Source organism: Pristis pectinata, chromosome 4 (genome assembly GCF_009764475.1).
Source record: "Pristis pectinata isolate sPriPec2 chromosome 4, sPriPec2.1.pri, whole genome shotgun sequence".
Classification (NCBI taxonomy): domain Eukaryota; kingdom Metazoa; phylum Chordata; class Chondrichthyes; order Rhinopristiformes; family Pristidae; genus Pristis; species Pristis pectinata.
Window position 1 is genome coordinate 60,167,726 of NC_067408.1, and position 14,455 is coordinate 60,182,180.

At 39.4% G+C, this 14,455-nt stretch overlaps 1 protein-coding gene and 1 non-coding gene across 3 annotated transcripts in view; one reads left to right on the forward strand and one right to left on the reverse strand.

The window, feature by feature from the left end:
* The first annotated feature begins 214 nt into the window (after nt 1–214).
* trnav-uac (transfer RNA valine (anticodon UAC)) lies at nt 215–287 on the forward strand. Its single transcript has one exon. It is a non-coding gene; the product is annotated as a tRNA-Val (tRNA).
* Nucleotides 288–9,396: 9,109 nt separating this feature from the next.
* Nucleotides 9,397–14,455, reverse strand: part of LOC127569807 (BCLAF1 and THRAP3 family member 3-like) — a 46,029-nt gene continuing 40,970 nt past the window's right edge. Inside the window, exon 11 of one of the 2 annotated variants that reach the window (XM_052014723.1) lies at nt 9,397–11,851. In XM_052014723.1, the coding sequence (XP_051870683.1) occupies nt 11,822–11,851 (30 nt within the window). In that variant the 3' untranslated portion in view covers nt 9,397–11,821. The remainder of the gene's footprint in view (nt 11,852–14,455) is intronic. The other variant, XM_052014724.1, reaches the window with a different exon arrangement.

Genomic DNA, 14,455 nt, shown 5'->3' on the forward strand with positions numbered 1-14,455 from the left:
CCGTGAGAGCCCTTGCCCCGCCTCCCAGACGGTGAAGGACAGCTTTCCCCCGTCCCCCGCCCGGGCCACGGGTGACAGTCTCTGCTCTCTCAGGCACTGCGTGCCTTGGATGGTGAATGAGCCGCAGTGTCGAGAGACTGGTGGATTTCAGCGCGGCGGCACTGAGCTCGAATAAATGGATGTGGGGATCGCTGGCGCCGTACTGTTTCCATGTGGTTCCATAGTGTAGTGGTTATCACGTCTGCTTTACACGCAGAAGGTCCTGGGTTCGAGCCCCAGTGGAACCAGGTGTTCGTTTTGGGTTGTTAAATGTTTGTTCCTTTCAAGTTAATTGTTTATTTAACTTGAACATTGATAGCATTAAACACCAGTATTTGATTGCTCATAGTTTTATATTTTTAAACCATTCTAAATGTGCATGAGTTTAAGCAAAGACCAGAGGTAAATTCTTGCCTTTAATACCGATGAAATTGCAATGACAGCCAGTCGTTGTCAGAGGAGCAAACGAGATAAAGAATCCGTGAGAATCACTTCAACCAGTTGCCATGCTTTATTGAAGAGATTTCAGATACTCTTCATTTTCCATCAAGGCAATGAATGGGGGGAGGGCGCGCGGGGTGTAGAGGGGGTAGTGGAGTGGGAGGAATGTGCAAATTATACGAACAAATCCCATGCAAAAAAAAACAAACTGCTGGAGGAACTCAGGCAGCATCTGTGGGGAGAGATTTCATTCCACAGATGCTGCTCGAACCGCTGAGTTCCTCTGGCAGTTTGGTTTTGTTTTGCTCCAAATTCCAGCGTCTACAGTCTCTTGTGTGAACAAATCCCATGTCCTGTATGTGTGGTAAATCTCTAAATCGACGCAATAACACCTGCCGGGGTCTTTCCTAATGTAAATCTAACAATGGGGAAGCGCTACAAGATCGGGCCAACAGGAAACGCAGTCGACAGAAGTTTAGATAGGAATTGATCAAACCATTTCAACAAAAACATCCACTGAAATCTTCGTTTGAAGAGGCAGGTGGAATTTCCAAGTAGCTCACTTGGTAAGGACAGCATGAAACCAACTTTCAATGTGGAGTCGAGGTGGCGCAGATGATTTAAATATGCAAAAAAAAACCCAAAATCACATTAAGTGTTTTGCCTCCATGGTTAAGGATGTCTCTGAGGGGGTACAGGACCTTCTGGAAGGGAAGGGTGAGAAGCTAGAAGTCGTGGTCCGCATTGGCACTAATGACATAGGCAGGAAGAAAGATGAAGTCCTACACAGAGAATTAGGGAGGTAGGTAGAAAGTTAAAAAGCAGGACTTCTAGGATTGTGATTTTGGGATTACGCCCTGTGCTAGTGAGGCCAGAAATATGAAGATAGCACAGCTGAATGTGTAGCTAAAGTGCTGGTGTAGGAGGGAGGGCTTCAGATATCATTCAGATTTCTTCCAGTGTAGGTGGGATCTGTATGAGAAGGACCAGTTGCACCCAAACTGGAGGGCCACCAATATCCTTGCAGGGAGGTTTGCTAGTGTTATTCAGGTAAGATTAATCTAGCGTGGCAGGGGGTTGGGAACTAGAGCAGTAGGTCAGGAGGTGGAATGATTGAGGGAAAGGTAGAGATTAAGTCAAGTAAGTCTAATAGCAAATACAGACAGGGCTGGAATAATAACGAGGCTGTATGAGACCTTGTACTGTGGAATGAGCATGGCCAGGTGACTGGAGTTTCAGTGGGAGAGCATTTTGAGAACAGTGATCATAATTCTTAAGGTCATTATGGATAAGAATAAGATTGGCCCTCAGGTGAAAGTACTAAATTGGGGAAAGGTTAATTACAATAGCATTAGGCAGAACCTTTGGGAGAATAGATTGGGGGTGGCGTTTTGGGGTAAAATCATATCTGACATGTGGGAATCTTTTAAAGATTAGAGTTCAGGACTAGCACATTCCTGTAGAAATGAAAGATAAGGAATGGCAAGGTTCAGGAAACAGATAACTGGAGATATTGTAAGTTTAGTCAAAATGAAAAAGGAAGCACATGTAATGATTTAGGAAGCTGAAATCAAACAAAACCCTTGAGCAATATAAAGGAACTGGGAAAGAACTTAAGCAAGAAATTAAGAGGCCTAAAAGGGGCCATGAAGTGTCCTGGGCAAGTAGGATTGAGGAAAATCCCAAGGCAGTTTCTACATATATTAGGAATAAGAGGATAGCTAGGGAAAGGGTAGGTTCACTCAAGGATAAAGAAGAGGATTTACATGTACAGCCAGAGGAAGTGGGCAAGGTCATGAATTGGTATTCACCAGAAGACTGGGAAACTTTTGAAAACTTACAGAAGGAAACATTAGGAAAGAAAAGATGAATTATGAAAGGAAGTTGGAAGATAATATACAAAAGGGTACTAAGAGTTTTTTTAAATGTATGAAGAGTAAAAGAGAGACACAGGTAGATAAAGGATCAATTGAAAACGGTCCAGGAGAGATTATAATGGATAACAAGGCAGAGGAACTAAATGAGTATTTTGCATCAGTCTTCACTGTTGAGGACATCGGCAATATACCTGATAGTCAGGGGTCTCAGGGGACAGAACTGAGTTCAGTCAAGATTACTAGAGAGAAGGTGCTTGGGAAGCTAAGTGGACGAAGGACAGATAAGTCTCCCGGACCGGATGAGGTGCACCCACAGGTTCTGAAGGAGGTGACTTTAGAGATTGTGGAGGCATTGGTGATAATTTTCCAGGCATCAATAGACTCTGGCATGGTTCCGGAGGACTGGAATGTCGCAAAAATAGTTTTGCTGTATAAGAAAGGTGGGAGGCAGCATAAAGGAAATTACAGACCTATTAGTCTGACATCAGTGGTTGGAAAGTTATTGGAGTCAATCTTCAAGGACGAGGTTATGGAATACCTAGAGGTGCATGACAAGATAGGTCCAAGTCAGCATGGTTTCATGAAGGGAAGATCATGCCTGACCTACCTATTGGAGTTTTTTGAGGAAATCTCAAGTAGGGTGGATAAGGGAGAAGCTGTGAATGTTGTGTATTTGGATCTTCAAAAGGCCTTTGACAAGAGGTTGCTTAATAAGATGATAGTTCATGGAATTACAGGAAGGAGATTAGAATGGGTGGAGCATTGGCTGATAGGCAGAAAGTAAAGGGTGGGAATAAAGGGATCCTGTTCTGGTTGGCTGCTGGTTACCAGAGGTGTTTCGCAAGGGGCCGCTTCGTTTTACACTGTATATCGATGATTTAGATTATGGAGTAAATGGTTTTGTGGCTGAGTTTGCAGACACCACCAAGATAGGTGGAAGAGTAGGGATATTGAAGAGACAGAAAGGTTGCAGAGAGACTTAGATAGTTTAGGAGCATGGGCAAAGAAATGGCAGATGAGATTCAATGTTGAGAAATGTGCAGTTGTACACTTTGGAAAAAGAAATAAACAGGCAATTATTTAGATGGGGAGAAAATTCAAAGTACAGAAGTGCAAAGGGACTTGGGGGTCCTCATGCAGGATACCCTAAAGGTTAACCACCAGGTTGGATCGGCGGTAAGAAAAGCAAATGCTATGTTGGCATTCATTTTGAGAGGTATAACATATAAAAGTAAGGAAGTGTCGATGAGGCTCTATGGGGCACTGGTGAGACCTCATTTGGAATACTGTGAGCCATTTTGGGCCACCCCTTATCTTAGGAAGGATGTACTGATGTTGGAGAGGGTTCAGAGAAGATTTACGAGGATGATTCCTGGAATGAAAGGGCTTACATACGAGGAGCATTTGTTGGCTTTTGGACTGTACTCACTGGAGTACAGAAGAATGAGAGGGGAACCTCATAGAGACATTTATGGTACAGAGTAGATGTGGTCAAGCTGTTTCCCTTGGTGGGTGAGTCCAGGACTAGAGGGCACAGTCTTAGAATTAGAGGGTACCCATATAGAACAGAAATGAGAAGAAATTTTTTAGCCAGAGGGTTATAGATTTATGGAATTCGTTGCCACATACAGCTGTGGAGGCCCAATCATTGGGGGTGTTTAAGGAGGAGATTGATAGGTATCTAATTAGTCAAGGTATCAAGGGATATGGGGAAAAGGCCAGAAATTGGGACTAGATGGGAATAGTTTAGCTCATGGTGAGGCAGCGGAGCAGACTCGATGGGCCAAATGGCCTACTTCTGCTCCTTTGTCTTGTGATCTTGTGAAGGATGTGGAGGATGGTGAGATCAGGGAAGGGTACGTTGTTATCAAGGGGAAGGAGGCATTGGGTGTCTTGAAAAACAATATGGTGGATAGACCTCCAGGGCCTGATGGGATCCATCTTAGGATACTGAGGGAAGCAAGGGAGATGATTTCTGGGGCCTTGACAGAGGTCTTTCTATCTTCTTTAGCAACAGGCAAGGTGCCAGAAGACTGGAGAATAGCCAGTGTTGTTCCTTTGTTTAAGAAGGCCAACATCAAGAAACCAAAAAATTACAGGCCAGTGAGCCTTATATCACTGGTAGGGAAATTATTGCAGAAGATTCTTAGGGAGAGGAATTACTTGCATTTGGAAAATCATAAGCTTATTAGGGATAGTCTGCATGGTTTGGTGTGGTAGAGGTCACATCTCACAAACTTGAATCTAGTTTTTTGAGGAAGTGATGAAGGTGATTGATGTGTATGTTGTCTACATGGACTTTAGTAAATCACTTGACAAGGTCCCTCGTGGTAGGCTGGTCCAGAAGGTTAAGTCACATGGAATCCAGAGAGAGTTGATAAATTGGATACAAAATTGACTTGGTCATGGAAAACAGGGGTAATGGTAGTGAGGTGTTTTTCTGACTTGAATTCTAAGACCAGTGGTGTTCAGCAAGGATCAGTACTGGGACCGCTGTTCTGGATAAAAATGTAGGTGTGGTTAGTGAGTTTGCCAATGACACAAAAATTGGTAGAGTTGTGGATAGTGAGGAAGGTTGTCAAAGGATACAAGCAGGATATAGATCAATTGGAAATTTAGGCAGAGAAATGGCAGTTGGAGTTTAATCTGGTCAAGTGTGAGATGTTGCATTTTGGGAGGTCAAGTGCAAGAGGAACGTATACAGTAAATGGCAGGTTCCTTAGGAAGGATCTTGGGGTCCAAGTCCATAGCTCCCTAAAAGTGGCAACACAAATAGGGTGGTAAAGGTGGCATAATGCCATGATTGATGATGGCAAGCATGCCATGAGTATAAAAGTTGGCAACCCATATTACAGTTGTATAATATTTTGATTAGGCACATTTGGAGTATTGTGTGCACTTCTGGTTGCCAAACGAAAGGAAGGATGTGGGTGCAGAAGAGCTTCACCAGGATGTTGCCTGGATTGGAGAGTACTGGCTATATGGAGAGGTTAGACAAACTTGGATTGTTTTTTCTGGCGTGTCAGAGGCTAAGGGATGATCTGACAGAAGTATATAAAATTATGAGAGGCAAAGATAGGGTAGATAATTAGAATCTTTTTCCCAGGGTGGAAATGTCAAATACTAGAGGCTGTAGGCATAAATTAGAACAGGAAAGTTTAAATTAGATTTGCGGCACTGTCCATATAGGGTCCTGACCTGAAACATCAACTGTCCATCTCCCTGACAAGGTGGCGCTGGAGCACTGCAACTTGTTGCAAGCTGCTCTCTGCAGATATACTCATTACTTCTATTATAATCATTCTACTCTTAAATCTAAATTCTATGACTCTCTGTAACTGTAACACTTTATTCTGCATTCTGTTATTGCTTTTCCCTTGTACTAAATGTACATATGTTTTGAAATAATCTGTAAGGATGGCATGCAAAACAGTTTTTCACTGTACTTCGGTAATGTCACAATAACATTTAAGAGGCATTTGACAGAGGCAGGTGGGATTAGTTTAATTTGGCATTTTGGTCAGCACAGACATGGTGGGCTGAAGGGCCTGTTCCTAAGCTGTTCTATGTTCTATGTTCAGAAATTCAACATGACTCCATCAACTTCTGGAGTTAACTTGAACATATCACAATATTGCTTAACTTGCTGCGTGGCCCGAGCATTTTTTGTTTTTCAAATTTCCAGCACCTGTTTTTTTTAAAATCTCATTTTCCTTTCTTGAACTACTCTCTGCATGGTTTTATTGGCAGATGTTGAGTTTGTTCTTTAGGAAACTTTGAAAATCACTTATAACAATTATGTTAACTCTGAAAATTGCTGTACACTTTCACCACTTTGACCTCTGCTCTCTTTACCTACCTGTAGTTTCACATGAGAGAAAGAATCATGAAAGGAGTCCACATTACCAGAGGCCACATCCCAAAGCAGAATGAGCCAAACGAGCACAAGTTTTCCTTATGCTAGTGACGTACACAGGATCTTGTCATCAGATATTCCTGAACCCACATAGCAGGGAAGACGCTTTGCTTTTAAGGCTGGTAATCTTTAAGCCAGCAAAAAAAATGTTGAAAGAAAGAACACTTTTCATGCCTTCACTAATGTGGAGACAACTTAAAAAAAAAATGCAGTCACCATTTGTTGTGTCAACTACTATGTGGTTCACAGCATTGTAGATGGTTTGGATGAGCAACAAGAGGACAATAGTGCAGCAGACAGGTGTGGAAGTCAGAACACACCAGTCCTCATTGAGGGGTCAGTGGTGGAAAGGGTGAGCAGCTCAAGTTCCTGGGCATTAACATCTCAGAGGATCTATCCTGGGCCCAACACATTGATGTAATCACAAAGGCACACCAGCAGCACTACTTCATTAGGAGTTTGAGGAGATTTGGCATGTCACCAAAGACTCTTAGAAATTTCTATAGATGTACAGTAGAGAGCATTCTAACTGGTTGCATCACAGCCTAGTATGGAGCGTCCAATGTACAGGATCACAAGACACTGCAGAGGGTTATCAACTCTCCCCACCACTGAGGACATCTTCAAGAGGCTGTGCCTCAACAAGGCAGTATCCATCATTAAGGATCCTTACCATCTGGGACATGCCCTCTTCTCATTACTACCATCAGGGAGGTGGAACAGGAGCCCAAAAACCCAAACTCAACGTTTCACAAATGGCTTCTTCCCCTCCCCCCATCAGATTTCTGAACAATCGAGGCACCCATGAACACCATCTCATTATTCCTTTTTTGATTACACTATTTTTGTAATTTAGATTTTTATATCTTTGTACTATACTGCTGCCACAAAACAAATTTCACATCATATGTCAGTGTTAATAAATCTGATTCTAATGAATGGCAGGACTGGCAACTCAGCATTACAGAGTATAGAATCTTTGGGTGTAATGGGGTGGGTGGGGATGTAAAAAGGGAAGAGGCAATGCAATATTAATTAATGAACCCATTCCACAGTAATAAAGAACCTACAAGGTTCTGCAAATGAGGCCATATGGGTAGAACTTAGAACGCTGGAGGCAAATTACAGGGCTCCTAATAGCAAGATGTAGAGGTGTAGTTATGTAGACAAATCAGAGTGGTTAGTAGGAGGGAATTTCAACTTCCTTAATATTATGTGATTGCCTTGGTGTGAAAGGCTCAGAAGGGGTAGACTTTTTAAATTGCATCCAGGGGAGCTTTTTGAGCCAGTATGTAGATAATGGTATAAGGGGTAGTACTGGATCTAATCTTCAGAATGTAGCTGGAGTGTCAAGAGGGAGAGCATTTTAGAGATAGTGACCAGAACTGCAGAACTGTAAGTTTCCAGGTAGTTACAAATAATTACGGTCCTGAATTTTGAGGGGGGGGGGGGGGGGGGTTTGCGGGAAAGGTAGATTTCACAAGACAAGATCTGGCAAAAGTAGACTCGGAGCAGTTGCTTGCAGGCAAGTCTACATCCAACTGGTGGGAGTCATTCGAAAGTGAGAGCTCAGGGCCAAGACATTCCTGCAAGGATGAAAGAGAAGGACAGCAAGTTTAAAGAACCTAGACATCAAGGGATACAAGACTGGATAAAAAAAAGCATATGGAACATCTGGAGCTGAAAATAGGGGAGGCCCTTCAAGAGCATAGTAAATGGAGGGTAAAAGTTACTTTAAAACAAAATTAAAAGGGCAAGGAGGCAGTGTGAAATATCACCGGCAGACAAGATAAAGAAAAATCCCAAGAATATATTAAGGGCATGCAGGTATCCAGGGAAAAATTAAAGCCCACTGGGAACCAAAAGGGCAATCTGTGCATGAAACCAGAGGATGTAGATGACATCTTAAATGAATATTTCTCATCATATTTACCATGGAGTTCATGGTAGCTGGAGAATTCATAGAAGTGGGGGAATGGAATTAGTATGGATGAATTGTCATCAGACACATTTGGCCTAACTGGCAAGGAAGCATGAGCAAAATCCATCAACAGATTTGAAACTCAGCTGAGGTATTAAATTTTTTTTTTGAAAAGAGGCTGTAACTAGCAGAAAGACAAGGCATATTTGGACTTCGAGAAAGCATTCAATAAGGTACCACTTGAGATTATTGAACAAAATTAAAGCACTCATTATTGACATGGATTGAGAATTGATTAATGAAGAGAAAGCACAGTAGGAGTAAATGAAAGTTTACAGGTTGGGAGGCTGTGACTAACGGAGTGCTGTAAGGATTGAAGTGACACTTGGGGATAGGCAATAAATACTAGCCTTGCCACTACGAAAACATTTTATAAAAAAAGGGTCCATTTAGAAAAATGATTCCTACACAAAAATTGCAGAATTAAACTATATAAACTGTAGATGGTTGATAGCAACTCAAATGTGTTAGTTATTTTTGAAACATCTCTACTCAGTTAAACATCAGTAGTGGCCTTTCCACACCCAAGTAAAACAAAATCATGCATAGGAATATCAGGAGATGACTCCATACCTTGAGTTCACCTTCCTATTGATCCAGGTCATGGAATACAGGTTAGCTCTTTTGTTTCATAAATGTTGCAATTCTTACAATTAAAAGTTTAGAACATTTCTGACAAGATAATTGAAAAGAATCAGGGAGGAGGGATGCTGGTCTAGGATAATGCACTGCAGGCATTTGCAGAAAATATTATTCATAATTTTGCTAAAAGGAATTTTGAAAATGATTATAACAGTTCAGTATCACTCCCCTGTAACGTGTTTGACATAAACAGACTTCAATAATTTCCAAGTGATTCAATATAAATAAAAAGAGTTAACCAATTAAAATCTTTATGTAGCACTTCTGCTGAGAAAATGTTTCATGGAATTTGAAATGGCAAAAGGTAACTGCAGATCAAAGGAGGCTGGATAGAGGAGATTCAGCAGGAAGACAAAAGACATGGTCAGTCATGATTTTAAACTAAACTTTTGAAGGTAAAAAGATGTAACAAGGCAATGTAGTTCAGAGGAAAGAAATCCAAGGAACATGGGATGTATGAACAAGGATTTAATTAAATATCAAAAAACAGATCAGGATAATATACATGTTAAACTTTAAATGCATGTATTTTTGCTGTGATTGAACACAACTTTAAAGTCTCATCACTTAAACTTAATGAAGCAGCCAAATTGCACAAATTGAGGTAGTAAACAATGCAAATAAATGTTTAAGCAACATAGAATTCTAATGCAATAAATGTGGTTTAAAAAGCGAAAATAAAATTGCTTTTTGTTCCCTTGAAACATAAGCAAAAATATATTCTTTTAATATCAATGAGATTAAAAGCAGTGACAATAAATGTATGTGGCTGCTCTAGTGAAGTGCAAGATAATTTCTCAGTAATTTCCACCAACTCTTGCCATGAAATTAACACCCTTCAATGCTAAAACAGTTTAAAATAAAACATCACTATGCACAGTCAACTGTTAGAAAGCTATTAACAAAATTATGTTTGGATGAAAGGGAATAGACTTGAAATGAATACTGTTTTGTTCTCCAGAGATGCTGCTTGATCTGCTGAGCATTTCCAGTATTCTGGTTTTATAAGTACTGCCATATCACATTATCACTACCAACAAAAGTTACCAAAGCATTCTGCATACGAGAGGTAAAAGAAATAATTTTTCCAGTGGAGTTGTGTATCAGCCAACTGGGAAGGTTATTAAAGAGGATCAAATGCATGAAGTAACTTTATAGATCCAAAGCAAACTCACTCACATATTTATATAAATATGGAAAAGAAACAAGTAGTTAGGATTTATAAATTGTTTCAATGTTACATGACTACTTATTTAAACCACTGGGCAATCTACCAATAAGCTTTTTGAAGCCAATCCCTCCATATAGGAATGTTTGCATAGAAATGAAGATTTTGATAGTTTTCAGTGTCACCCAGAAATATAAAGCTGACTCTCCTAGCACACTATCAATGTTTTATTTTCAAAAAAGGTCAGCTATGGATGAAAGGTCAAGAACATCTCTGAAAAGGTCCCAATCTCCAGACCTCTGAAAAGGTTCCACAAATAGCCACAATGGTTACTTGGACAACACTTGGCAATTAAAATTAATGCTAACTAACAAAACCTGATGAAGTTCATAAAACAGGTGTTCAATCAGTTCAGACTGCATAAGTTCCAAGGGAAATAAAATGTGTGATTCTTCCAAGCACAAAACAGCAAGTTCAGAACATTCAAGTTATATGACAATTGAGGGTTGTTTAGATAGCCAAATTAAAAAAAAGGTGTTTTTTAACTAGTCACTGATGTTTTAGTCCGTTGAGGAACAAATGCAATTTTAACATGAACAAATTCTTCCAATTGACTCTCATTACTAAACTTGTTGCCAACTACAAATCATGTGAAGTTTTAACACTGGTATCCAAATTGATCAGAACCAATCTGAGAATGGGCACAAGAACTTAAAATCACAAAGATCTACAAGTTTTTTTTCTTAAATATTCCTCATTCCACCCCAACTAATTTTATGACAATATAAGGGACTAATGATCAACTTGATACGAGTGAAAGATCAGATCCAAGGGCAAAACAATTCCCATTTGTCTCTATTCTTTGTTTTTTTGCATTAGCCTGAATGACTTGGCCTTTTACAATATTTGTTGCAATGTACCATGTCTTCGCTGGATTGGTGGTCTTCTTGTTTCTATCACTTTTTTGAGCCTCCAATTTCATCCAAATTCTTGATTGAATTCTCTGCTAATCCTACACATAATAGCACATTGGAGAACAATTCCCATTTGAATAAAACAGAGCTACAAAGTACAAGCAACAATATGTCTTACCCAAATATTTACATAGTTTATTTGCACATGCATAACTGCATGATCAAATGAAAAGAACAATCATGGGAGCATAACCAGACATAAAGTTTGATATAACAAAAACACTTTTATTCAGAGACTACATCAATAAGCAACAAGTATTTTCTGTTCAGTCCTCCGTAGCCAAGGGGAAAGTACACAAACAAATCCACATTTAATTTTCAAATATCTCCCCCAACCCCACCCCCTATTTCATCAATTGTTGATCAACCCTAGTGTTCCAAACATAATGTAGCTGCTTTCAATCCTTGGTACATCATTGATAATATTTGAATAAATTGGTAATTAAATCACAATATTCATAGTTTTTAAACGATGTGCAGCTCACACTAATTTATTCATGGGAAGACCATGTAGGAAACTGCAGCAAAGGTTAAAAAAAAGCATTCAGAGAACAGTGCTCTTATATTAACTCACACTGTCACTACACTATTTTCACTAATGTCCAGAGTACTCAGGGTGCTTTAAAAAAAAGTGTTTTATGTATCACTAACTACAGTGAAATAAGGTGAACAAATAGTAGGATTTACAGCAGTCTGCAACAGGCATTTAGATTTATTCCAACTAAAGTTGTCCTCTGGAGATTTTCTTTATGAACAGTTAAGAGCTGAACTCTTCCAGGTTAATTATTTGTCCGTGGTACTGCTGGGTAATTCCTGATCAAAGAGGAAATAAAAATCAACAGACATAGTCGCAGAATCAAAAGTACCTCAATTTCTTGATAACTTTTGGGGGGCATGGGAAAGAAAAGCAAGTTATCTTTCCTGCACATTTCTACAGAATTTCAAATTATCCATCTAGAACCTACTTGAATTAGGCAGAATTGCACTGTTAGTCTCACTGCATTTACACTGGTGAATTTATGGATTGCATCTGTGAAGACATTTTGTTCTGAATTTGTGCGTTAATAAATTAGGCACTTTTAGAAAGATTAAATAATTACAAAATAAATCCAGGACTAAATTTAAGTAATCTTGGAAATCACTTAGTGGAAAACTTGAAACCCAAAACTAAATTTAACTGAACCCACCCTGAAGATATTTTATATTGAACAACTGCTCAATTTGAAACTCATGTTAGAGGCAATAAGTCAATTAATGTTGCATGTAGCTCCAAATTCCTAGGTGCAAATAAAAATTGACACCATTACATAAAGGAAGAAAAAAAACAAGCAGTTAAAATGAATTTACTGCCAAATGATGTTCTAAACTATTACAAGTTATCAGCATTCTTGCCATTAGCTATGGACTTAAAACAGAAAGCAATTCATTAGTGTTATGTTGTTCAAACTGTTCCCCTCAGATATAACCAAAGTTTCGAAGGATTGCACGACTGACTACATCTCCCAAAATTAAATAGTATCCAAAATTAAAAGCTGGCATCAGTAATGGCAAATGTAAAATCACCAGATTGTTATAAAAGTACCTGACCTGATTGTTATAAAAGTACCTGATTCTATAGTCTTTCTGGGAAGGAAATCTGTCATCCATATCCAGTCTGGCCTTTGTGTGATCCCAGACCGTTCAGTTCATAGTTAATTAGGGATGCACAATAAATGCCAATAATGCTAGTCATATCCAGTGAACACATTTCTAAAAATCTTATTCCCAATTAAATTTCAACAAATATGCCAGTGATGGTCACAAGTAGTTGACCACTGCATTTACCAATAAAAAACAAAGCATTATAGAGAAGCCCAGAAAGCAACCAGACATAGTAAAGTTATGAGAATGAAGGTGAAACTTTGAAGTTTAAGTATTTGTAAATTTTTTTTCAACATTTGCGATCATTTTCTGTATTATTTCTGTACAGTTAAAATACACTCGAAAACTCACTTGTGCTTCATTCTGAGTTGTCTCCCTACTTCCCCATGTATTGAAAGACACAAGTACTAAAAAAAATGAGAAAGTACACTCTAGATTCACTTGAACCTCATTGATCCTTAGAGAGAAAAAAAACCAAACAAGGCAAACTAGAAATAGATTAGTGTTCCAAGATTTTACTTTTGGAAATTTATGCCAAAGGGAGCAAAAAAAAAGCACACAAAGGCAGGAAAAGTACACAGCATACAGTGGCATGCAAAAGTTTAGGCACCCTGTCAAAATTTCTGTTACTGTGAATAGCTGAGTAAAAAAATGACCTGATTTCCAAAAGGCATAAAGTTAAAGATGACACATTTATTTAATATTTTAAGCAAGATTACTTTTTTTATTTCCATCTTTTACAGTTTCAAAATAACAAAAAGGGAAAAGGGCCTGGAGCAAAAGTTTGGGCACCCTGCATGGTCAGTACTTAGTAACACCCCCTTTGGCAAGTATCACAGCTTGTAAATGCTTTCTGTAGCCAGCTAAGAGTCTTTCAATTCTTATTTGTGGGATTTTTACCCATTCTTCCTTGCAAAAGGCTTCTAGTTCTGTGAGATTCTTGGGCCATCTTACACAGACCTCTTTTGAGGTCTATCCACAGATTTTCGATGATGTTTAAGTCGGGGGACTGTGCGGGCCATGGCAAAACCTTCCACTTGTGCCTCTTGAGGTAGTCCATTGTGGATTTTGAGGTGTGTTTAGGATAGTTATCCCGTTGTAGAGCCATCCACTTTTCATCTTCAGCTTTTTTTCTTTAAACAGACTGTGATGTTTGCTTCCAGAATTTGCTGGTATTTCATTGAATTCATTCTTCCGCTACCAGTGAAATGTTCCCCGTGCCACTGGCTGCAACACAAGCCCAAAGCATGATCAATCCATCCCCATGCTTAACAGTTGGAGAGGTGTTCTTTTCATGAAATTCTGCCCCCTTTTTTCTCCAAACATACCTTTGCTCATTGTGGCCAAAAAGTTCTATTTTAACTTCATCAGTCCACAGGACTTATTTCCAAAATGCATCAGCCTTGTTTAGATGTTCCTTTGCAAACTTCTGACGTGGAATTTTGTGGTGAGGACACAGGAAAGTTTGGAGAAAAAAGGGTGCAGAATTTCATGAAAAGAACACCTCTCCAGCTGTTAAGCACGGGGGTGGATCGATCATGCTTTGGGCTTGTGTTGCAGCCAGTGGCATGGAGAACATTTCACTGGTAGAAGGAAGAATGAATTCAATGAAATACCAGCAAATTCTGGAAGCAAACATCACACAGTCTGTTTAAAGAAAAAAGCTGAAGATGAAAAGTGGATGGCTCTACAACAGGATAACTATCCTAAACACACCTCAAAATCCACAATAGACTACCTCAAGAGGCACAAGTAGAAGGTTTTGCCATGGCCCGC